Source organism: Callorhinus ursinus, unplaced genomic scaffold (genome assembly GCF_003265705.2).
Source record: "Callorhinus ursinus isolate GAN/ISIS: 27379988/994484 unplaced genomic scaffold, GSC_fseal_2.0 scaffold13, whole genome shotgun sequence".
NCBI classification, from domain to species: domain Eukaryota; kingdom Metazoa; phylum Chordata; class Mammalia; order Carnivora; family Otariidae; genus Callorhinus; species Callorhinus ursinus.
In genome coordinates this window covers 13013376-13037261 of record NW_027397075.1, presented here as the reverse complement: position 1 = coordinate 13037261, position 23886 = coordinate 13013376, and the positions used below count along the sequence as shown (strand labels likewise).

The 23886-nt window shown below is 51.3% G+C and overlaps 2 protein-coding genes across 7 annotated transcripts in view; one reads left to right on the top strand and one right to left on the bottom strand.

Moving 5' to 3' along the window:
- Positions 1 to 5141, top strand: part of DNASE1 (deoxyribonuclease 1) — a 49826-nt gene extending 44685 nt beyond the window's left edge. For 3 of the 6 annotated variants that reach the window (XM_073899600.1, XM_025859075.2, XM_025859072.2), the window contains 2 exons: positions 4184 to 4373; positions 5006 to 5140. The gene's annotated coding sequence lies outside the window, so the exon portion shown is untranslated. Of the gene's footprint in view, positions 1 to 765; positions 3307 to 3690; positions 4115 to 4183; positions 4374 to 5005 lie in introns of those variants that run through there. The other 3 variants (XM_025859068.2, XM_025859069.2, XM_025859070.2) reach the window with 3 other exon arrangements.
- TRAP1 (TNF receptor associated protein 1) overlaps positions 1 to 23886 on the bottom strand; it is a 57142-nt gene that overhangs the window by 1429 nt on the left and 31827 nt on the right. Inside the window, exons 5-16 of the mRNA XM_025859066.2 lie at positions 22825 to 22896; positions 21332 to 21492; positions 20127 to 20236; positions 19467 to 19540; positions 18519 to 18674; positions 16709 to 16829; positions 15722 to 15791; positions 7596 to 7743; positions 5479 to 5664; positions 4971 to 5109; positions 4109 to 4194; positions 3300 to 3445 (exon numbers count right to left, since the gene is read on the bottom strand). Of these exons, the coding sequence (XP_025714851.1) occupies positions 3300 to 3445; positions 4109 to 4194; positions 4971 to 5109; positions 5479 to 5664; positions 7596 to 7743; positions 15722 to 15791; positions 16709 to 16829; positions 18519 to 18674; positions 19467 to 19540; positions 20127 to 20236; positions 21332 to 21492; positions 22825 to 22896 (1469 nt within the window). The remainder of the gene's footprint in view (positions 1 to 3299; positions 3446 to 4108; positions 4195 to 4970; positions 5110 to 5478; positions 5665 to 7595; positions 7744 to 15721; positions 15792 to 16708; positions 16830 to 18518; positions 18675 to 19466; positions 19541 to 20126; positions 20237 to 21331; positions 21493 to 22824; positions 22897 to 23886) is intronic.

Here is a 23886-nt window from a genome sequence, read left to right as displayed (position 1 = left end):
TTTTTTAAAACAAAAGAAAAAAAGCGAGGGCGCCTGGGTGGCTGAGTTGGTTAAGCGACTGCCTTCGGCTCAGGTCATGATCCTGGAGTCCTGGGATCGACTCCCACATCGGGCTCCCTGCTCAGCGGGGGGGGGGTCTGCTTCTCCCTCTGACCCTCTTCCCTCTCGTGCTCTCTCTCTCAAATAAATAAAATCTTAAAAAAAAGAAAAAAGCGAGTATCTTGGTGCAAACAGAGAGATCGCCTAACTATACATGAGGGAGGGTAATTGGCCACTCAGAATGCTACTGGATTTCTACTGGATTCTTAGATCAAAAGAAATACACACATTTAGAGGAAAATTTCAGAAGGACTTTTGAAGCAAAATACACAGAGGTCAAAAAGGAGAGAGCTTTGCATGAGAAGTGCATCTCTTCCTGCACAGGAGAAAACACCATAAATAGAGAAGTTTGGTAAAACTGAAGGCGTCAGGGAAACTGAAGTGTGTCTGCCACAGAGGACAGTGGAGTCTGTAAACTGGGCACGTACACTGCTCTGAGACACAGCAACCCCCTTCCCACAGCACTGCATCTGGTAAAACACTCCAAGAGCCACCAGCAAATGTGCTTGCACACGCACCCGCTGGCTCTGGGAAGACACACACACCTAACGTGGGCCACATGGGGGGCAAAGGTGCAAGGGAAATGTCACTGTGAACTCTCTTGGTTCTTCGGATTTCTGAACCAGATGAACGAATTACCAATTTTAAAAGCAACTAAAATTTCAGAATAGGCTCTGGCAACAGAAATGAGCACCCAGTACAGCTCCCTCACAGAACCACTTCCAAGCCAGCATGAAGGCACGCCCACGGGGCCAGTCCGCGCCTGGGCCAGGCACTCACAGCTGGAAGCCCCCTGCGCAGCCGGACAGAGGTGCCACGGGAGCGGCTCCTGCGCGGAGCTGCCCCATGCCGTGCGACTGGCCGTGAGCCACGTCCAACCTCTCATCCACAGACTCTTGTGTCTAGTCATTTGGCTCACAACGTGGAAGAGGAACCGCTTTCCTACCCCCGGCAGTCTAAACAAAATTTATGATTATAAACCAACATGAAAAATATGGTAACGATTAAAAATAGTAATTTAAAAAAAAAACGTACAGGGTCGCCTGGGTGGCTCAGTCAAGTGTCTGACTTGGTTTCGGCTCGGATCATGATCTCAGGGTTACGGGCTCTGCGCTCAGCAGGGAGTCTGCTTGAGATTCTCTCGCCCTCTCCCTCTCTCCCTTACCCCCTCCATGCTCATTTGCACTCTCTCTTAAAAAAAAAAAAAAAGGATGTAACAATGTAAGACCGGAGTCCAGAAAAAACACCAAATGGGCTGTAGTGACTGTGGTAGGGGACAAGCCTAGATGTTTGCTTTTTGCTATTTTCTAACATTTTAGGTAACTTGTTGGTGTAATTTCATTTAAAAAATTACTGAAGGGGCGCCTAGGTGGCTCAGTCAGTTAAGGAGCCAACTCTTGGTTTCAGCTCAGGTCATGATCCCAGGGTCATGGTATCAAGCCCCACACTCAACGCAGAATCTGCTTGAGATTCTCCCTCCCTCCGCCCCTACCTCCAACCATGTGTACCCTCTCTGTAAAATAAATCTTATAAAATTACTACTGTATACAAAATCGCTCCAAAAAATCTTCATATACAATTGCAAGTTAGAAAATGGCATTTCTAAATATCCAATAAATAAGGTACATCATAAACAATGTGCAATCTCTCTACAGTTACCAAAAAATACTAAATAAGACCTAAATAGAGAAATCTGGCATGTTCATGGATGAAAGATTGGACACAAAGATGCCAGTTCATTCGAAATTGACTTGGGAGCCAGTATAACCTCAACCACAAGCCCAACTGTGTGTGGGGGTGGAGGGGGAGGGGGACACCTGTCAGGCCACCTCGTCCAAGCACAGACCTACAGGAGGGAAGATACCCTTGAAGGGAAATAAGGGGGGACTGACTGAATACAGATGTGTGGGGAACACCGTGCACTGCGGCCACGTGATGCTGGACAGAGACGTGAAGCCAATAAGCAGGGAGAGGGCAGCTGTGAGCAGTCACGGCACAGGGCAAGCAGGTGTTCATGTGGAGTGAGAGACGACAACTCTCCCACATCCCGAACCAATGAGAGATGGACTAAAACCTTAAAGCTTTTAGACAGTACATTCAAGACTCTGATAAAGATTTCTCCAAAACCTAGAACAGCAACGAACACAGACTTCCAGCATGGTGGGGGGACAGGGGCAGTGGGCGAAGGGGTTGAGGGGCTCAAACTTCAGTTGTAAAGTCAAGTCACAGGAAGAGAAGTACAGCACAGAACCATCGGTAGCAGCACAGTGATGGGGTAAGGGACTTCTCGCGGTGAGCCCGTTGTCACATCCATAAACATCAACATCACTATGTTGTACGCCTTAAACTAACACCGTATGTCCACTAGACTTCAACCAAAGTATGAGTATTTTAAAAGTTATGATTTCGTTAAAATTAAGAACTTCTCAGAACACATCTTTAGACAGATGAAACGACACTGGAAGACGACAGTGGCAACCGAGAAAGCGTACATAAACTATGAAACAGAACAGGAAAAAGGCTAGTCTTGGGCGCGTCCTCGCGCACAGGGCCCGGGGCCACAGTGTGCGAACAGCGGCGTCTCCTTGCCCCGCGGAGGGCACCTGGGCAGGTGAGCCTCAGGGAGACGCGCGGGGGCCAGACGAGACAGGAGTGTTCAGAGCAACCCATTCCCGGCAGCCCCCAAATGAGAACAACTCACAAGTTCACTAAGAAAGACTAAATCGCGGCACTGAGGCACACTCCGGCCTGTCACTCCGCCCCGAACACGACCGCACCCCCAGCCTCCCTCCCCGGGCACCGCCTGTCGCTGAGTGAAGGAAGCACTTCCGAAGCACGTGCCCGGGGACTCCACTGACAGGCCACTCAGATCTGTCTCCAGGACACACGGCGGATGGCGGACTAGAGCTCAGGCAGGAACTCTGTCTCTACAGTGAGGGCTGTCTGGCCACTGAGGAGGGACAGGCCCCCACTGGGCCACTTGCAGTGTTCGAGAACCTCCCGCAGGGGGTTGGGGGGACGTGTAAACTGAAATGCAGTTGGATCACACAGGTGGTGTCTTTATGGTCACCAAACTGCATGTAAGCCTTTTGCCCTTTGTAGCTGTCAGACACACAAGCAGCTCACACACCACTGTGGATTACTGGGCGGGGGGGGATCGTGCGGGCCCGTGCCCTGGGCCCGAGGGGCCGGGAGCCTACCTGGGGTTGATCTCCAGCGTGGGCTGCAGGAGCTGAGCGCGCTCCTCCTGGGTCTTGGCCAGCTGCTGCATGCGCAGGAAGTGCCGGGCAGCCCCCATCTCCAGCACGGTGATCATGGCAGGGTGGGTGTCCAGTCGAAGAGTCACCTACAAGCAAGGTCAGGGACCGGGTGAGGGAGGAGCCAGAGGGGGGGAGGCAGGGAGGGCTGGGCTGCAGGGTCTTGACCAGGTCGGAAGCTTCCCCAGATGACACGAAAGAATGCAGATCTCTGGGGACAACCCCTCCTCCCCCCCGCCTGATGCACTACTGAGAAGGGAGCTCGAGCCACTGCCACACAAGTCCCCGGGACAGAATCCTGACTGGGGACTCCCTCCTCCCGTGTCCCTCACAGCTACCGGCTTCTCATGAATCAGTGGCTGTCCCAGGGCCATCCTGCCTGGTTACTCACGCCTCTCGGCTGCACAGGGACCACCGCCGAGTCCTACGACTGTCTAGGACTCTGGAGGCCCACCCATCCCGATGGCCCAAGCCTCCTTCCCACAGACAACGCTCTCACCACCCCTCCAGCCCTGCCCACGGCTCCCAGGGGCCTTAGGTCGTCCGGGCGCACCATCTCCCCGCAAGCGTTCACGCCCCCGGTGCTGTGTGCACACGCGTAGGAGCGGCAGCAACATGCCCGTCTCCACCCCAGGTCAGGGCCTCGAGCGGCACCGGGAGACGCACACGAAGCCAGCCACTCAGCCCGCAGCAGTGGGGTCACAGAGGGCCATGGCAGCTGGGAAGTGGCACGTCCCTCTGGAAGGCCTCACCTTCACAGTGGTGACACGGGACCCCAGCACATTTCTCATCCAAGCCATCAGGTCCTCCGTCTCCTTCTCCGACAGGCGGTCACCAGCTACAGGAGAGAAGGCAGTGAGCTCTGAGCTGTTACCGGTGACTCCCCCCCAGGGGATCCCGCCGGGGCCTGAAACGCTAAAGCCCCAAGAGCGGGTTTTAAAGAAGGCTCCCTCCACCCCCCACTGGCCGCCAGCACAAAGAAGCTTCCCAGAAGGCTCTTCACCTAAAAGCAAGCAGGTAAAACTGGACCTCAAAAAGGACATTTTAGGGGTGCCCGGCTGGCTGCGCTGGTAGAGCATGTGACTCTTGCTCTCAGGGTCACAAATTCAAGCCCCACAGTGGATGTGGAGCCTACTTTTAAAAAAGGACACTTTTGTTGCCTGAGGCCCATGTTAATTTTTTTTGAAGATTTTACTTATTTATTTGAGAGAGAACAAGAGGGAGCACGAGAGGGAAGAGGGTCAGAGGGAGAAGCAGACTCCCCGCCGAGCAGGGAGCCCGATGTGGGACTCGATCCCGGGACTCCAGGATCACGACCTGAGCCGAAGGCAATCACTTAACCAACTGAGCCACCCAGGCGCCCCAGGCCCATATTAATTTTGTAGGGGTTTTAAGAAGACGATTTCTAATTCTCTCAGGAAGCCAAGCTGGAAGGAGCATAGGAGAGGTCCCAGGATCTAAACAAAGATGTTCCCAGCAGCTTCTTTTATGCAGGGTGGGGACCCCAGATACAAACAAGCAAAGAAAACCCCATATAAATAGCCCCCCGGGGCCTGCCTCCCCACACCCCCAGGCCACTGCCCAGGCCTGGGCCCAGACAGAAGGCAAGCTGACCTGGGGACCCATCCTCCAACTTCTCCTCCTTATAGTGGTCAACAACGATGTCCGTCTCCACAGAGATCAGTTTCTTCTTGTCAAACTCACGAAGGTGGAGCAAGGTCAGCTCATCAAACTGCTCGTAGCAGAAGAGAACCTGCGAGAGCCGGAGAACGTCAGCATCGGGCCTTGAGATGTCTGCCCGTGACAGGAAGAGAGGGGCGCGTGAGAGGCAGGCGGGGTCCCACGTCTGGAAATGCCACACCAGAGACCCTAGGGCCTCAGCACAGTCCTGAGCAGGCCCTGGGCTATGACGCACCAGCAGCAACAGTGACTCTACAGAACCCCACGTCCCTTCCCAGAGACAGACTAACGGCAGCTGGGCTGGGCCTCTGGATGCTACCTCGCACTGCTTGGCTCTCCTGTGTCCTGGGCCCATTCAGCCACTGTCCACTAAGCAGAGACCCTCCTTCAGGGGCTCAGACACCGGTTACCCTGTCCTGGCCCCAGCCCGTGGCTCACCCACCTCCATGTTTTTCTGCTTCATGGCTTCGTAGTAGGGTGAATGCTCGGCCAGGTGCCGGCTGGGGGCACACAGGTAGTAGATGGTGCGGGTGCCGGCCTGCATGCGGCTCGCATAGTCCGGGAGGCTGGTCAGCTGCCCAGCGGGCAAGGCCGAGGACTCGTACCGCAGCAGCTTTGCGATATCCTCCTGCGGACAAAGGCCAGCTTGCTCTCATTCCAGGTCCTGTTCTGAAAGCCTCCCACCTGCCTGGCACAGACCTCGGAAGCCTATGGCTATGGGGAGGAAGGGTTCTGGCCGGCCTCAACCCGGGCTGCCAGGCCCAGGGATAGTGCTCAGCCCCGGGGTAGGGGGGGGGGTTTGGGGACTCTGGTGGTATCCATTAGGTCCCACATCAAAAGTTCAGGGGAGGGGCGCCTGCCTTCGGCTCAGGTCATGATCCCAGGGTTCTGGGATCAAGCCCCGCATCGGGCTCCCTGCTCCACGGGAAGCCTGCTTCTCCCTCTCCCAATTCCCCCTGCTTGTGTTCCCTCTCTCGCTGTATCTCTCTCTGTCAAATAAATACAATCTTAAAAAACAAAAAGTTCAGGGGACCCTGGAGAGAACCTTCACCCAGGTGGTCCAGGGCCCTGTGGAGAAGGGCTTTCTGGTCCTGTCCCAGGAGTGGCCAGACACTGTCCGTGGCAGAGACTTTCCTGGACCCAGCATCCTCCCTCCATTCTAGTCACTGACCCTGCCTCTTGGGCACGTGGACTCGGTGTGGAGGCCACATTCCCAGACTTCCCCACAGAATGAACTAGCCCGTGGTGGGGTACAAACGACAGCGGGCATGTCCTGAAGGGGGGGGGGGGTCCGACCTCTTCCTTCCTGTCAGCTGAAGTCAACGCGCCTGCTGCTGCCCTAGCCTCTCAACGTGGGAGCTACCTGACAACAAGCTGGGGCCTGGGTCCCTGATGCCACCAGCCCAGATGTGACTCGAGAACTAAACTCTGCCTAGTCTATACCATTGACTTCTCCTGGATTATCCAACACAGACGTGCAGGGAGAGGGGAACACAGGGAAGACTGGAGCCTGTTCAGAGGCGATGTCCGACAAAATGGCACGATGGAAATGAAAATGCCACCTAGGTGCTGTTAACCATAAACACATAACTGACAGCACATGGAAATTCAGACAGGCCCACACCAGGAACTGGAGGAGTCTGCCACCAGCCAGCAGCAAGGAGGGCCTGAGGCCCAAGCCCCATGGCCTGAAACACCCCCTGGCGAACCCCAGATGCTTGGTCACTTCCTTCCTCACTGCTGTTCTGGTGCAGCAGATGAAATCCCAGCCCTGGGAGGGCCTGCTTAATGGGCATGGGTGTCTTTTTGAGAGGAAGAGAATGTTCTGGAACTGGATGGTCATGGTTGCACAACTTGTGAATGCATGAAGGGCCACTGAACTGTTTACTTTTTAAAAGGGTGAATTTTGGGGAGCATGGGTGGCTCAATCAAATGTCTGCCTTCAGCTCAGGTCATGATCCTGGGGTCCTGGGATTGAGCCCCACGTCGGGCTCCCTGCTCAGTGGGGAGTCTGCTTCTCCCTCTGCCTCTGTCCCTGCTCTCAAATAAAATCGTCAAAAAAATAATACAAGGGTGAATTTTATGGTATGTGAATTATATGGCAATTTAAAATTGGCCAAAAAATGTTTATGGGATGATCGTATCATTAAGTAATTAAATTGAACTCTGGCCCCAGAGACACCGCATTAAAGAATTTCCACCAATCACACTGTGCAAATGCCGTGACTGCCCTTCCCACCCCAAGAACCAGGCACCTTGCCCTGTCCCCTGCATTTTGTGATCTCCTGAGCACACTGAACTCTTGTGGGAGACCATGCACACCCACTTCCTTCCAGCATCAGGCCAGGAAGAGCTCAGTGCTATGGGACACGGTAAGGAGGCTCTGGGAAGTGGCACCAGGCCTGTTGTGTCCCCCGACAGAGGCCCAGAAGCCAAACACTGCCTTTACTGACCCCTGCGCGGCGCCAGGCTGGGCCACACTCATGTCCCGAGAAGCTCAGGTTTCGGGCCTCCACAGCCATGGCAACCCAGAGAAAGGCCCAGAAACCCAGACCCTACCTTGACTTCCTGCTCGGCAGTGGTCACAATGCCCTCCCTCATGAACAAGCCATAATCTTCAAAAAACTTGGTGTATTTTTTGGCGTCTTTTTTACTCTGGTCAATGAAGAATTTTATTAGCCTCTGCTGTAGAAGGTCCCGGAGTTTCCTGCAGAACAGAAATACATTTATCCCAAACAACTTCTGTGAAATACAAAAGGTCAAAGGGCACAAAAAACATTCACTCCCACTAATAATCAAAGAAGTGAAAATGACACCATTTTGATAAAACAAAAAAAGATGAAGCAAAAACAAAGGGGACCCCTGACAAATCCCAGCCGGGGAGAGACGCCCCCGAGAGGAAGGAATGCGAACCAACCCCCCTTTGGAGGCTACAGCCTCGGTTCCCACTGCAGATCACACCTGAGACCAGAGTCAGCAAGCTTTAGGGACCGGCCTTCCGCGGGGACGCACAGCCCCCGTGCTGACTGGGGAAGACTAGACTGAAGGAACGTAACAAGCTGCCTGGCCAAACATCACATCCTCTAGTGGTTCTGAAGGATGTGAGAAAGTGCCCGTGCTGGAAGCAGCAGCAGATACAGACACGAACAGACCGTACGCGACCGAACAGGGTGTGGTGCGCGTGCGCCAAGACTGTCCCCCTGCCTTCTGTGCGCTGCAGTGTCCCTGTCGGGATCCACCCTCCGGCCAGGGTGTGCGCTGTAGCCGGGGCTGATGCGGCACACGCTACAGGCACAACCAACCGTACAAAACTCGGACTTCAGGGGATCAGGGTGTTGACTGTGGCATTATACAATGGCATGAAATTACAAGCAGCTTCATTACGGGTATCAAGGGTATTCTTCCTTCCTAATATTTTGCCTTTTCTTTTACAAAAGCAAAATTACCGTGTGTTTCTGTAATAACGCAGGGTAGGGGGCAAGAGTCTCACATTACCCCTAAGCCTTCCCTCTCTGCTCCCATCCCCAACCCCAATCCCTCAGCCCGAGGGCAGGATGGGACAGCACCTGCACCCGGGCTGGGGCAGCCAGAGTGGCTAGAATGGGACATCGAGCGCCCGGAGGGTGACCACGCAGCCTGGTGTGGAAGGTCAGAGCCCAGGAGGTGCGGGGGGCACCAGTGTGAGGGGAGGGCAGTGGCCACGGGCAAGCTGATTTCACAGAAGGTGACTGGTCAACGCTCCACAGGTTAGGGATGACGAGAAACAGATGGCTCACGGTCAAAGGGAGCAGCACAGGGGGGCGGAGCAAGATGGCGGAGGAGCAGGAGACCTAGATTTCGTCTGGTCTCATAGGGATCAAACCATTCTGAACACCTACGAACTCAACAGGAGATCGAACAGGAGAGTAGCAACAACTCTCTGAACAGAGAAGCGACCACTTACTGGAAGTCTCCTCTGGACAAAATGACAAGACGAAAGAAATCACCTCAGCAAAAAGAACAAGAGGTAGTACCGTCAGCCAGGGACCTACTCAATACGGACATTAGTACGATGTCGGACCTAGAGTTCAGAATCATGACTTTAAAGATACTAGCTGGGCTTGAAAAAAGCGTGGAAGTTATTAGAGAAACCCTTTCTGGAGAAATAAAAGAACTAAAATCTAACCAAATCGAAATCAAAAAGGCTATTGATGAGGTGCAATCCAAAATGGGGGCACTAACTGCTAGGATAAATGAGGCAGAAGAGAGAATCAGTGATATAGAAGACCAAATGATGGAAAATAAAGAGGCTGAGAAAAAGAGAGAGAAACAATTACAGAATCACGAGGGCAGAATTTGAGAGATAAGTGATACCATAAGACGAAACAACATTAGAATAATTGGGATCCCAGAAGAAGAAGAGAGAGAGAGAGGGGCAGAAGGTATATTGGAGCAAATTATAGCAGAGAACTTCCCTAATGTGAGGAAGGAAACAGGCATTAAAATCCAGGAGGCACAGAGAACCCCTCTCAAAATCAATAATAATAGGTCAACACCCCGACATCTAATAGTAAAACTTACGAGTCTCAGAGACAAAGAGAAAATCCTGAAGGCAGCTCGGGAGAAGAGATATGTAACCTACAATGGTAGAAACATTAGATTGGCAACAGACCTATCCACAGAGACCTGGCAGGCCAGAAAGGACTGGCAAGGTATCTTCAGAGCACTAAACGAGAAAAATATGCAGCCAAGAATACTATATCCAGCTAGGCTATCATTGAAAATAGAAGGAGAGATAAAAAGCTTCCAGAACAAACAAAAACTAAAGGAATTTGCAAACACGAAACCAGCCCTCCAAGAAATATTGAGAGGGGTCCTCTAAGCAAAGAGAGAACCTAAAAGCAGCAAAGAGCAGAAACGAACACAGACAACAGACAGTTAACAGTCACCTTACAGGTAATACAATGGCACTAAATTCATACCTTTCAATAGTTACCCTGAATGTAAATGGGCTCAATTCCCCAATCAAAAGACACAGGCTATCAGATTGGATTAAAAAACAAGACCCATCAATATGCTGTCTGCAAGAGACTCATTTTAGACGCAAAGACACCCCCAGATTGAAAGTGAGGGGGTGGAAAACCATTTACCATGCTAATGGACACCAAAAGAAAGCTGGGGTGGCAATCCTTATATCAGACAAACTAGATTTTAAAACAAAGACTGTAATAAGAGATGAGGAAGGACACTATATCCTACTTAAAGGGTCTATCCAACAAGAAGATCTAACAATTGTAAATATCTATGCCCTGAACATGGGAGCAGCCAATTATATAAGGTAATTAATAACAAAAGCAAAGAAACACATTGACAACAATACAATAATAGTGGGGGACTTTAACAGCCCCCTGACTGAAATGGACAGATCATCTAAGCAAAAGATCAACAAGGAAATAAAGACTTTAAATGACACACTGGACCAAATGGACTTCACAGACATATTCAGAACATTCCATCCCAAAGCACCGGAATACACATTCTTCTCTAGTACCCATGGAACATTCTCCAGAATTGATCACATTCTAGGTCACAAATCAGGTCTCAACCGGTACCAAAAGATTGGGATCATTCCCTGCATATTTTCAGACCACAATGCTTTGAAACTAGAACTCAACCACAAGAGGAAAGTCGGAAAGAACTCAAATACATGGAGGCTAAAGAGCATCCTACTAAAGAATGAATGGGTCAACCAAGAAATTAAAGAAGAATTAAAAAAATTCATGGAAACCAATGAAAATGAAAACACAACTGTTCAAAATCTTTGGGATACAGCAAAGGCAGTCCTGAGAGGAAAGTATATAGCAATACAAGCCTTTCTCAAGAAACAAGAAAGGTCTCAAATACACAACCTAACCCTACACCTAAAGGAGCTGGAGAAAGAACAGCAAATAAAGCCTAAACCCAGCAGGAGAAGAGAAATCTTAAAGATCAGAGCAGAAATCAATGAACTAGAAACCAAAAGAACAGTAGAACAGATCAATGAAACTAGGAGCTGGTTCTTTGAAAGAATTAACAAGATTGATAAACACCTGGCCAGACTGATCAAAAAGAAAAGAGAAATGACCCAAATCAACAAAATCATGAATGAAAGAGGAGAGATCACAACCAACACCAAAGAAATACAAACAATTATAAGAACATATTATGAGCAACTCTATGCCAGCAAATTAGATAACCTGGAAGAAATGGGTGCATTCCTAGAGATGTATCAACTACCAAAATTGAACCAGGAAGAAATAGAAAACCTGAACAGACCTATAACCACTAAGGAAATTGAAGCAGTCATCAAAAATCTCCCAAGAAACAAAAGCCCAGGGCCAGATGGCTTCCCAGGGGAATTCTATCAGACATTTCAAGAAGAATTAATACCTATTCTCCTGAAACTGTTCCAAAAAATAGAAATGGAAGGGAAACTTCCAAACTCATTTTATGAGGCCAGCATTACCTTGATCCCAAAACCAGACAAAGACCCCATCAAAAAAGAGAATTACAGACCAATATCCTTGATGAACATGGATGCAAAAATTCTCACCAAAATACTAGCCAATAGGATCCAACAGTACATTAAAAGGATTATTCACCATGACCAAGTGGGATTTATTCCTGGGCTGCAAGGCTGGTTCAACATCCGCAAATCAATCAACGTGATACAATACATTAACAAAAGAAAGAACAAGAATCATATGATCCTCTCAATAGATGCAGAAAAAGCATTTGACAAAGTACAACATCCTTTCTTGATCAAAACTCTTCAGAGTATAGGGATAGAGGGTACATACCTCAATATCATAAAAGCCATCTATGAAAAACCTACAGCGAGTATCATTCTCAATGGGGAAAGGCTGAGAGCCTTTCCCCTAAGGTCAGGAACGCGGCAGGGATGTCCACTCTCACCACTGCTATTCAACATAGTATTAGAAGTCCTAGCCACAGCAATCAGACAACAAAAAGAAATCAAAGGCATCCAAATCGGCAAAGAGGAAGTCAAACTCTCACTCTTTGCAGATGATATGATACTGTATGTGGAAAACCCAAAAGACTCCACCCCAAAACTGCTAGAACTCATACAGGAATTCAGTAAAGTAGCAGGATATAAAATCAATGCACAGAAATCAGTGGCATTCCTATACACCAACAACAAGACAGAAGAGAGACAAATCAAGGAGTCTATCCCATTTACAATTGCACCCAAAACCATTAGATACCTAGGAATAAATCTAACCAAAGAGGCAAAGGATCTGTACTCAGAAAACTATAAAATACTCATGAAAGAAATTGAAGAAGACACAAAGAAATGGAAAAACGTTCCATGCTCATGGATTGGGAGAATCAACATTGTGAAGATGTCAATGCTACCTAGAGCAATCTACACATTCAATGCAATCCCCATCAAAATACCATCCACTTTTTTCAAAGAAATGGAACAAATAATCTTAAAATTTGTATGGAACCAGAAGAGACCCAGAATAGCCAGAGGAATACTGAAAAAGAAAAGCAAAGCTGGCGGCATCACAATTCCGGACTTCCAGCTCTATTACAAAGCTGTCATCATCAAGACAGTTTGGTACTGGCACAAAAACAGACACATAGATCAATGGAACAGAATCGAGAGCCCAGAAATGGACCCTCAACTCTATGGTCAACTTATCTTTGACAAAGCAGGAAAGAATGTCCAATGGCAAAAAGACAGTCTCTTCAACAAATGGTGTTGGGAAAATTGGACAGCCACATGCAGAAGAATGAAACTGGACCATTTCCTTACACCACACACAAAAATAGACTCCAAATGGTTGAAAGACCTAAACGTGAGACAGGAGTCCATCAAAATCCTAAAGGAGAACACAGGTAGCAACCTTTTCGACCTTAGCCGCAGCAACTTCTTCCTAGAAACATCGCCAAAGGCACGGGAAGCCAGGGCAAAAATGAACTACTGGGATTTCATCAAGATAAAAAGCTTTTGCACAGCAAAAGAAACAGTCCACAAAACCAAAAGACAACCGACAGAATGGGAGAAAATATTTGCAAACGACATATCAGATAAAGGGCTAGTATCCAAAATCTATAAAGAACTTATCAAACTCAACACCCAAAGAACAAATAATCCAATCAAGAAATGGGCAGAAGACATGAACAGACATTTCTCCAAAGAAGACATCCAAATGGCCAACAGGCACATGAAAAAGTGCTCAACATTGCTCGGCATCAGGGAAATCCAAATCAAAACCTCAATGAGATACCACCTCACACCCGTCAGAATGGCTAAAATTAACAAGTCAGGGAACAACAGATGTTGGCAGGGATGTGGAGAAAGGGGAACCCTCCTACACTGTTGGTGGGAATGCAAGCTGGTGCAACCACTCTGGAAAACAGTATGGAGGTTCCTCAAACAGTTGAAATTAGAGCTACCGTTCAATCCAACAATTGCACTACTGGGTATTTACCCCAAAGATACAAATGTAGGGACCCGAAGGGGTACGTGTACCCCAATGTTTATAGCAGCAATGTCCACAATAGCCAAACTGTGGAAAGAGCCAAGATGCCCATCGACAGATGAATGGATAAAGAAGATGTGGCATATATACACAATGGAATATTATGCAGCCATCAAAAGGAATGAGATCTTGCCATTTGCAACGACGTGGATGGAACTGGAGGGTGTTATGCTGAGTGAAATAAGTCAATCAGAGAAAGACATGTATCACATGACCTCACTGATATGAGGAATTCTTAATCTCAGGAAACAAACTGAGTGTTACTGGAGTGGTTGGGGGTGGGAGGGATGGGGTGGCTGGGTGATAGACATTGGGGAGGGTATGTGCTACGGTGAGCGCTGTGAATTGTGCAAGACTGTTGAATCACAGATCTGTACTTCTGAAACAAATAACGCAACATATTTTAAGAAAAAAGAAAAAGAAGAAGATAACAGGAGAGGAAGAAAAGGGGAGTATGTCAGAGGGGGAGACGAACCATGAGAGATGATGGACTCTGAAAAACAAACTGAGGGTTCTAGAGGGGAGGGGGGGAGGGGGATGGGTTATCCTGGTGATGGGTATTGAGGAGGGCACGTTCTGCATGGAGCACTGGGTGTTATGAACAAACAATGAATCATGGAATACTGCACCAAAAACTAATGATGTAATATATGGTGATTAACATAACAATAAAAAATTAAAAAAAATAAAAAGGGAGCAGCACACATGGGCAGGGTCAAGACCAGGAAGTCCCAGTGGTGTTGGGAGGTCACTGGTGAACTCACCAGACTCAGAAAGAAGTACTGCTGTAGAGGCACACACATCCACACATGCAGACCTCGTGTATTCCTTAGCTGACTACTAAGAGGGCCTGGGAGAAAGGACACCCCAACAGCAACGCCATCCCTAGGGCCCAGATCTTGGCTTCTCAATACCATGTTCCAATCAAAGGAAACGGGGCACCTTCATGGAGTAAGTGGTTCCAGGGTCAGGACAAGATGTAGGCGAAATACAAGGAGAGCCTAGAACATCTTGTGCCGAAAGCAAGGATGCTGAAAGCAAGGTGGGGGCATAGTCAAAGGGCCCAGGAGCCAGTCCGGGCGGGCTCCTTCCTGCTGGCTACGCTGCACGACATGTGGGCATCGAGATGCACGATGACAGTAACACATCAGAACCCACTGAACAAAATGGAAAATCAGTTCCTATAAATAAACTTTAGGTATTTAAAAATGCACACATACTATAATAAATACACTGAAAGTCTGATGAAGTGGGGCACCTGGGTGGCTCAGTTGGTTAAGAGTCAGCCTTCAGCTCAGATCATGATCTCAGATCATGGTCCTGGGATAGAGCCCTGCATCAGGCTCCCTGCTCAGCAGGGAGTCTGCTTCTCCCTTTCCCTCTGCCGCTCCCCCTGCTTGTGCACACTCCCTCTCACATAAATAAAATCTTAAAAAGTTTGATGAAGCAAGATGCTGTTCACACAGCTGCAAAATACCACCCCCATGTACAGTGTATTAATTCCAAAGGGGAAAAGAATAACTCGACACGGAGATGCCTGGCAGACACCCCCTTCGTCATGTGCCATGTGAACATCCCTAGTAATGGGACGACAACTCCAAAGTCAGGCTCTGTGTGCCAGGCTGCAGTCACTGTGCAGTGCCTGCCCCTAAGCACACGGATTCAAATCCAGGTGCACCCACTGACTGGCGTCACTGGTCTGTAACTTTCTGCAACCATGACCTTGTGGAGCCCCCTCAAAGGACGACACGGGCTGCCCAGGAAAGGCCCCGGGAGGTCCCAGGTGTGCGTTAGCACTCAGCAAACAGTAGCTATTGCTACAGTCAGGGTGGGGAGCTGAGAAATGCAGCCACTTCAGCCCACAGGGATTCCAGAGAGACTTCCTGGAGAGAGGGTCACCTTCACATCATTAGTGACCTTTGTGGACCAAGGTCAGATCCCTCCTGCGACTGTCATCCTTCGCCTCCTCCACCTCAGAGGCAGCAGGCCTGGAGTCTCCCCCAGCATGGCCAAGGTGGGGGCATTTCCCCACACACGGCCCCCCAGGCCTGGTCCCACCGCAGCACCACACTCGGCTCTCAACTCCTTCATGCTCCCTGGGGACCCTTGGTGGCCAAGGTGAGCGCTGCAGGGGCCACCTCCTGTGCAGCTTACCTGATGAGTGCGCTCTCCTGGAGGAGCTCCCGGCTGAGGTTCAGGGGGATGTCCTCACTGTCCACCACGCCTGAGTGAGACACAGGCCGTCAGGACCCTTGCAGCGCCCACGGCTCTGCCCCGTCCTCACTGCACACCCCCTTCTGCCTCCCCGCATGACACCAAGTGAGACCACACCTGGGTGACAGCAAACTGGCGAAGGACACAGGGGAGATGCAGTGAGGCAACACCTTCTGGCCCCTCCAGGTCCCACTGATGCCCCAGAGCTGACGCACACAGCCCCAGTCACAGCAAAGCAATCAGAAAAAAAGCCGGCAAGGCAGATGAGCTCTGCCAGGGAGAGCTGCTGATTTTAGCCTCAGCTTGACACTGTGAAACCACGTCCTGGACTTTTATGTTCAGAATCACAACTATATTGTGGACACCTCACACTTTGGAGGCTAAGGTGACACAATGGTTTAGGTGAATACTTTTTAAAGCTATAATCTCGCTCAAATTCAAGACAATTCATATGTAAACCTGAAACTCACATAATATGAATAAACATTTAAAAAGAATTCCATTCAGGGGCGCCTGGGTGGCTCAGTCATTAAGCGTCCACCTTCGGCTCAGGTCATGGTCCCAGGGTCCTGGGATCGAGCCCCACATCGGGCTCCCTGCTGAGCAGGGAGCCTGCTTCTCCCTCTCCCACTCCCCTGCTTGTGTTCCCTCTCTCGCTGTCTCTGTCAAATAAGTTAAAAAAAAAAAAAAAAAACCATTTTAACGTGTCCTGTCACCCTGGCCCTGCACCAAGACGAGGCGGCCAGAGGCGGGAAGCTCCCTGGGCAGCACTGAGCAGCTTCCTGTGCCTGCTCACCCCGACCCTGCACCCACGGCACACGAATGCCTTCTCCCAGAGTCGGCAGCCCCGCCTCACCCCGGCAGCTGCGCAGTCCGGGGCTGCAGGGCCACGGCCCACACGGCGAAGCACTGGCATCAGTGCCTTACCTCGAACGAAGCGCAGCCACTTGGGCAGGATGTCGGTGGCCTTGGTCTGGATGAGGACCTTGCGGCTGTACAGCGCGATGCTGGAGCCCAACTCCCGGCTCACATCAAACATGGATGGTTTCTGGGGACAAGGAGAGAGCAGTGTTGGGGAGCTCTGAGGACAACTCTGAGAACCTTTCTGACAGAGGTCGGCACTGGGGAGTGGGGGGGGTGGGGAGTGTGGGGACCCAGAGGGAGAGAGAGGCCAGGAGGCCACCCCCTGTCTGCTGAGAAGCCCTAGATGCTCTCGGCAGGGGGAGCAGGCCATGGGCCTTCTCTGGGCAGCTGCAGCCCCTCAGCTTGTTCCCCTGGAGAAAATAAACAACTACCTGCACGTCCCTGTGAACAGAGCCAAACCCAACAGGGGCCAGGGGTCAGCAACTAACAACCCACAGGCCAAATCACCTGGCTGGTATAGCCCCAGAACAGCTCGCTCACTTTCATTTTTATTTCTTTTTAATATTTTACTTGACAGAGAGAGAGTGCATGCATGCGCACCAAGTGAGCACAAGCAGGGGGAGCAGCAGAGGGAGAGGGAGAAGCAGGCTCCCCGCTAACGGGGCTCAATCCCAGGATCCTGGGATCATGACCTGAGCCAAAGGCAGACGCTTAACCAGCTGAGCCACCCAGGTGCCCCGTAATTTTTTTTTTTAATGTATCTATTTATTTGAGGAGGGAGGAGCAAAGAGGGAGACAGAATATCTGAAACAGATTCTCTGCTGAGCACAAAGCCCGACTCGGGGCTCGATCCCAGAACCCTGAGATCATGACCTGAGCCGAAATCAAGAGTTGGATGCTTAACCGACTGAGCCACTCAGGCACCCCACAACTTGTACACTTTTATTTTTTAACTTGCACACTTTCAAAGGACTGTGAAAAAGCAAACAAAGAAGGTCTCATGATATGTGAAAAATATGTGAAATCCACACTGCAGGGTCTATGAAGTTTCCTAGAACACAGCCGGGCTCATCTGCAGCTTATGGGTGTCCACGCTACGGGGGCAGGGCTCCAGGATGTGCACGGCTTATATAGCCCAAACTAGTCACAACCATCCCCCAACTCCTGCTCTAAACCTGCAGCATGCACGCACATCACATTGGGATCCTGCTGAAATGGAGATCCTGGGGCCACTGAGATCCTGCATCCCTAATAAGTCCCAGGACATGCTGGTACTGGTCTGCGGAACTCACTCAGTAGTGAGGGTCTCATGCTGCTTCCCAAAATGCGTAGCCATGGGATGTTACAAGAGCGGCAGTCAGAAAAGGCCAGGAAGCTTTTCTAACCCCTGAGCAGATTTCCCCTTCGCAGGATTCATCTGAGCCTTCGCCATGCTGCTGTGAGCATGGGGTATTAGGGGCCAAGCACAAGTACAGAGTGCCCGCCAACTCATCAGAACACCACGGAGCCCCAGTTAGCCGCACAGCTCAGGGGTGCACCCGCATGCAAAGGCCGCCCACACGCTGCTCTGAGGGTCTTCCCATGGGTCTACAACAGCCCAAGCCCGCACGACCAAATGATTCTGTTCTTCCCCAAGATGGCACGTGAACCACCCCCCCCACTTTAAAACCCTGTGCTCACCTAACCGGAGGCATGAATTTTGCTTTTACTCTGATGCTACCAAGTTAATTTTTGTGATGTTTGTGCTGATCTGTCACCCTTCAAGGCAAGTGCTACTGGTGCTGAGAAACGCTGTCGCCATGAGGGAGGCCCCCATCCCAAGGAGCAGCAGACAAGCACTGGCAGCCCCTGCCCCACACCCGCCAGGCCTCACCGTGTCCGGCACATAGAAGATGCTACGGATGTTAAGAGGTGCGTCCGTCTTGTAGTGCAGGGTGTAGCGGGGTTTGTCGTAGGCCTGAGCGACATAGCGGTAGAATTCCTCGTGCTGCCACTCACTCACATCCTTGGGGTCCATCATCCAGATAGCCTGGAAATGGAGATACATGAGGCCGCAGTGTCTAAGACGTGCCCTCCCAACAACCGCAGAGAGCTGGGCCTCTGGAGCCTGTGGCCCTGGGCGCTGGCAAGTACGCCCCCAGGATGACCCAAGGACCCACCCATGGGACAGACCAGGGCTGTGGGCTCGGGTGCAAGCCTCCATCCCAGTCTCCAGCCCCACCCACTCCAGTGTGGGGAGGAAGGGGGGAACCACAAAGACACACAAGAGGCTCTAGAACAAGGGCGCCCCCTCCTCCCAGTACAGGGCGTCAGGAAAGGCCAGCCCAGAGGTCTGCACATGCCTGTAGGACATCACCAGTGCATCAATGAGTGAATGGACAAAGAAACATGGTCTAGCCGTGGACTATAACTCAGCTGTAAAAAGGAACAGAGGACTGACACAGGCTCCAACATGGATGAACCCTGGAACCGTTATGGTGAGAAGCCAGACACAAAGGCCACAGTGTCTGATTCCACTGACATGACATGTCAGGGGTGATGGGAGGGGAGATGGGGAGCGACTACTAACACAGGCAGGGTCCTTTTTGGGATGAGAATGTTCTAGAACAGACTGTGGCTCTGTGAACACATGAAGGACGCTGAACTGCACATGGTGCATGGGGACAGGACATGGAGGGGTCAAGACCTGGCCTTGCACAGGGGACTCCCCACGCTGGGACTCGAACAGTGCCACCCAGCCCGGACACTGTCCATCCAGCGCTGGAATGTACCAAACGCTCCCCACAGCCACCCGAGCCCTTCAGGCAGCCGAGGGTCTCACCTGCAAGGTATTAACACGCCTTCCGTTTAGGTACAAGGGGAAGCTGATGAAGTTACTGTACTTTGTCACCACATCTTGAAAAGAGAAAAAACACACAGCAACAATGAATACAGGAAGCTTCTGGATACAAAAGCTCTGGAAGTGGCTGCAGGTAACAGCACACCAGGGCAACTCCAGGCCAGCAGTTTCACAGGTGCAAAGCCAGGCCATGTCAGGGACAATGTCCTGCCTGCAGAGGGACCAGAACTCATACGAGAACCAGAGATCTGAGGCCCAGGCCATCATGAACCCCCACACCTTCTTGGTGGCATAAATATAGTTTTGTGGGTTAATGGTGAATCCTGGAAGCACTCGGCACCTCAGAGAAGCATCCACTCAGACCGGATGAGACCACCGCATGGAAGCGCCAGCTCTTGTTCTCTGTGAAGCAGGCGCAGGCTTCGGGAAGCATCTTACAACACAGAGGGGCCAGGGAACGCACTGCGTGCAAGCACTGAGGGCAGAAGACAGAACCAAACCTGACGGTGCCCCAGGAGGCCTGGCCTCCCGGCGCCACACAGAGCCAGCAGCCCCAGGCGACCAACGTGAGCCGCGCCCTAACCACTGCGCGGCCCCGGTGCCATCGTGCACCCATCCCCCGCAGCCCAGGCTCCCGCTCACCTCGGACCCGGGCCTCGCTGGCGAACTCTCGGCTGTCTGACTTGAGGTGGATGATGATTTTGGTCCCGGTTCTCACTCCCGAGGCTTCAGCGATTTCAAACACCCCAGAACTAAGACATGGGAAAGGGAAAGCCAGCTGCACACAGCGAAGGTGATGGGTCCTACACTGCCCGTCCAGTCACCCTTCGTAGTACTGTCGCAAGCAGAGCCCACATCCACACGCAGAGACACAAGCCTGAGTGCCACCACTTCGGAGCCCACTGAGCCCCCAGCTGTTGTCTCCCCCAGGGAGCACAGCCGCAGGGTTGCAGAGTGGGGCTCCCCCTATGACGAGCGCCACCTCATGGGCTCTAGGGTCACCCAAAGCGGCCCCGATGCCGTAAGGTACTGGGCAGAAAGAGCAGATGCACAGGGACCGCCCCTAGCTCGAGCTAACCCCCCGTGTTTCTGAACCTCTAGCAGAGACCAGGCAGAGAAACTATTTCCGAAGTACAAGAGGGGAAGATGCACCCCCAGAAAGTGCCTTGTCAAACCCTGGCCTGTTTCCTCTGAGCACCACCTTCGCAGCATTAAACAGAAATCGCAGTTCTGACTGAGGGAAACGGGCTGGGGTCTGGCAGAGCCCCTCTCGCGTGCACCGCTGGACCCCCACGGCAGATGGGAGACATCGGGGAGGGATTCGGAAATGAAGGTTTGGGCCTATTGAAGTACATGCTTCAATTTGGCCAGGGTACCATTCTCCTTAAACAGAGTCTCAAGATTCTCCTGGAACATCCACCCAACGAGCCTGTGAGCCACGGTCCCTGAGCAGGCTGCACAACAAACAAGCATCTTTAATAGGCAAGGCCTTGGGCCTGACCCGGCAAACCCAGGAATTCCCGCAAAACAGAATCCAGACAGGCCGCCCCGGAGCAGGGGATACCTGGTGCCCGGCCGATCCAACGGCCAGCCATTCCCAAAGGAGCCCTGCCTGGCACAGGCCACGCTCCAGAGCACAAACCTAAGGCACAGACAGCATGCGCCATCTGGAGGGGAAAGAGTCACTGGTTCCCCAAAGAGTGAAGTGACTCTTAACTTTCCAAGTGAAGTGCTAACATCTCAGCTGACCCTCGCAGTGCACATCAGGTGCACATCAGGTACGCTTGGCTGTGGTGGCCCCAGGGCACTGTGTGTGTGTGACGTGAGGCCCGCTCTCACTTACTCACCCATCTGAGAGCCACTGGTAACCAGGGCTGCCCGGGTCCGCTGAACGGGAATAGACCTCCACTTTGTCAGCCACCATGAAAGCAGAGTAGAAACCCACTCCAAACTGGCCGATGATCTTGCTGCTGGCCTCCGCCTGGCTCTGCAGTGCATCCAGAAAGGCCTGTGGTGGCGAAGGCTGGTCAGAGGAAGGGTGGCCCCTTCCCCAGGCAGAACGCGTATCTGTGACTCCCTGTGTCCATTCCCCTAGCGCTGGTGGGGAACACCCTTCATCCTCAAGACAACCACATTGAGTGGTTTTTCACCACATGGTCCAGCCCGGAAACTAAGACAGGTGGGCCACACTTCCCAGGCATGGGGGGCAGCGATCTGAGCAGGCAGGGCACAGAAAGAGTGACCCCCAGAGTTTTCCTAAATGTGTCTTCTGCGTGTCTCCTAGATTCTAAGCTTCAGGGGGAAACGGTATATACCACATTCAGGTCTGATATGGTATCAGAAGACAATTTTTATGACTCCAGTTTATCAAAGTTTCTAAGATTAAAAATGAAGTAAAAGACACCCACTCACTGCTATGGCGCCATCTACGATGACAGAAGTGTTCTACATGGCCCAATATGGTGGCTGTGGACCACATTTGGCTCTCAAGCACTCAAGTGGGGCTAGTATGCCCCAGGAACCAAATTTTATATTACATTTAACTTAAATTCAAACAGGCATGTATAGCTGGTGGCTATTGTATGTGACGGCACAGACTTTCCTTGACAGAAATAGAACCAAGAATGTAACAGGGGGAGGAACTGTTACGGCAATATGGTTTCTTAAAAGAATTTCTGCAAGTCACTTTGGACCAAGAATTACACTACTTCCAGCACTTTCATCATTGCATGGTTCCATTTTAGGCACCACCTAGGCCCACAAAACCAAGGAGAGGTACACAGGCAGACGGGGGCCACCAGTCTCCAACTCACTGCTGGCAGAGGTCCCAGGATCGCCTGCCCCCTGAGGGTCACACGGCAGCCACGACTCCCAGGGCGTTTCCTCCCCACAGAGCTGCCCATCCACAGACATGGCCTAGTCTCATGAATGGTGCTGAGGATGAAGAGGAGGAATGACTATCTCTGCCAGGCCCCCTCGGCCTCAAGCAATTGCTGAGAGAGGGAGAAAGGCAGGGACAGAATGGTGCGTTCCAGACTCTGACAGACCCAGACTCTGACAGACGGGCTTGGAGCCTGGGGTTGGCCGATTTCTAGCTACAAAGTACTAATTTCCACCTCTTCATCTATAAGAAAGGGAAACCGCCTCAGAGGTCCCCGTGAAGGGCAAAGCGCTCCCACAGCGCCAACAGAGCTGGCACCCAAGAATAGTCCTGCTGTCGCTGGGGCCTAGAGCCCTCTGGGTCCTGCCCTCTCTGGTCAGGTGGCCTCGAGAACAGATCCTCGAGCCCTAAGGGGGGTACCAGCTGCAGCCCCTGAGGAAGGGGTGGGGGGGGGCTTACCTTTGACCCCGACCTGGCAATGGTTCCCAGGTTGGACACCAGCTCTTCCTGTGTCATCCCGATACCGGTGTCCTGAGGAGAGAGGCACGCTAAGCTCCAAGGCCAGCACGCGGGAGCTGGGATGGACGTGGGCGGACAGCCGGGGACCGGGGGGGCGGGGGGGAGCATGAATTACACGTGCCAGGCAGGACCTGGGGAAGTCACAGCACACGTCATCAGGGAGACCAGTTCTAGTCCGGGGGGCCGGCCGCACCAGAACAAACCCCCCTAGCAAAGAAACCCAGAGCCAAGAGACAGAAGAGAGTCCAGAAACAACTGTGCAGACTGTGTCCCTTGATTTCTGACAAAGGTTCTGAGAGAACTCAACAGGGGAAAGGAAAGCAGATGGTGCTGAAAGTGCACCCAACCTCAGCCCCCCTCACACCAGGCCCCCAACAGATCAGACACAGAGGACCAGCGAAGACTGCACAATTTCTACACGAAAACACGGGAAAATCTGACTGTGGAAGAGGCAGTGATTTCTTACGTTACTAAAAGCATGAAACAGAAAGAAAAAGTGATAAACTAGACCTCATTACAATTAAAACCTTTTGCTTTTCAAAAACCACCAAGAAAATAAAAAAGCAAACCACACACTGGGAAAAAAATATTTGCAAAGTATGTATCTGAGGGGTGCCTGGGTGGCTCAGTCGTTAAGCATCTGCCTTCAGCTCGGGTCATGATCCCAGGGTGCTGGGATCGAGCCCCACATCGGGACCCCCGCTCCACGGGAAGCCTGCTTCTCCCTCTCCTGCTCCCCCTGCTTGTGTTCCCTCTCTCGATGTGTCTGTCAAATAAATAAATAAAATCTTTAAAAAAAAAAGAGTACGTATCTGATATGCAACTTACATGCAGAACATATAAAGAAGTCTCACATCTCAATTAAAAAAACTTGATTAAAAATAAACCAAAAATCTGGACATTTCACAAGGAAGATACAGAAGTGGCAAACACATGACAAGATGCTCAGGATCGACCATTAATCACGAGGGAAATGCACGATAAAAACTCAGTCCCGGGGGC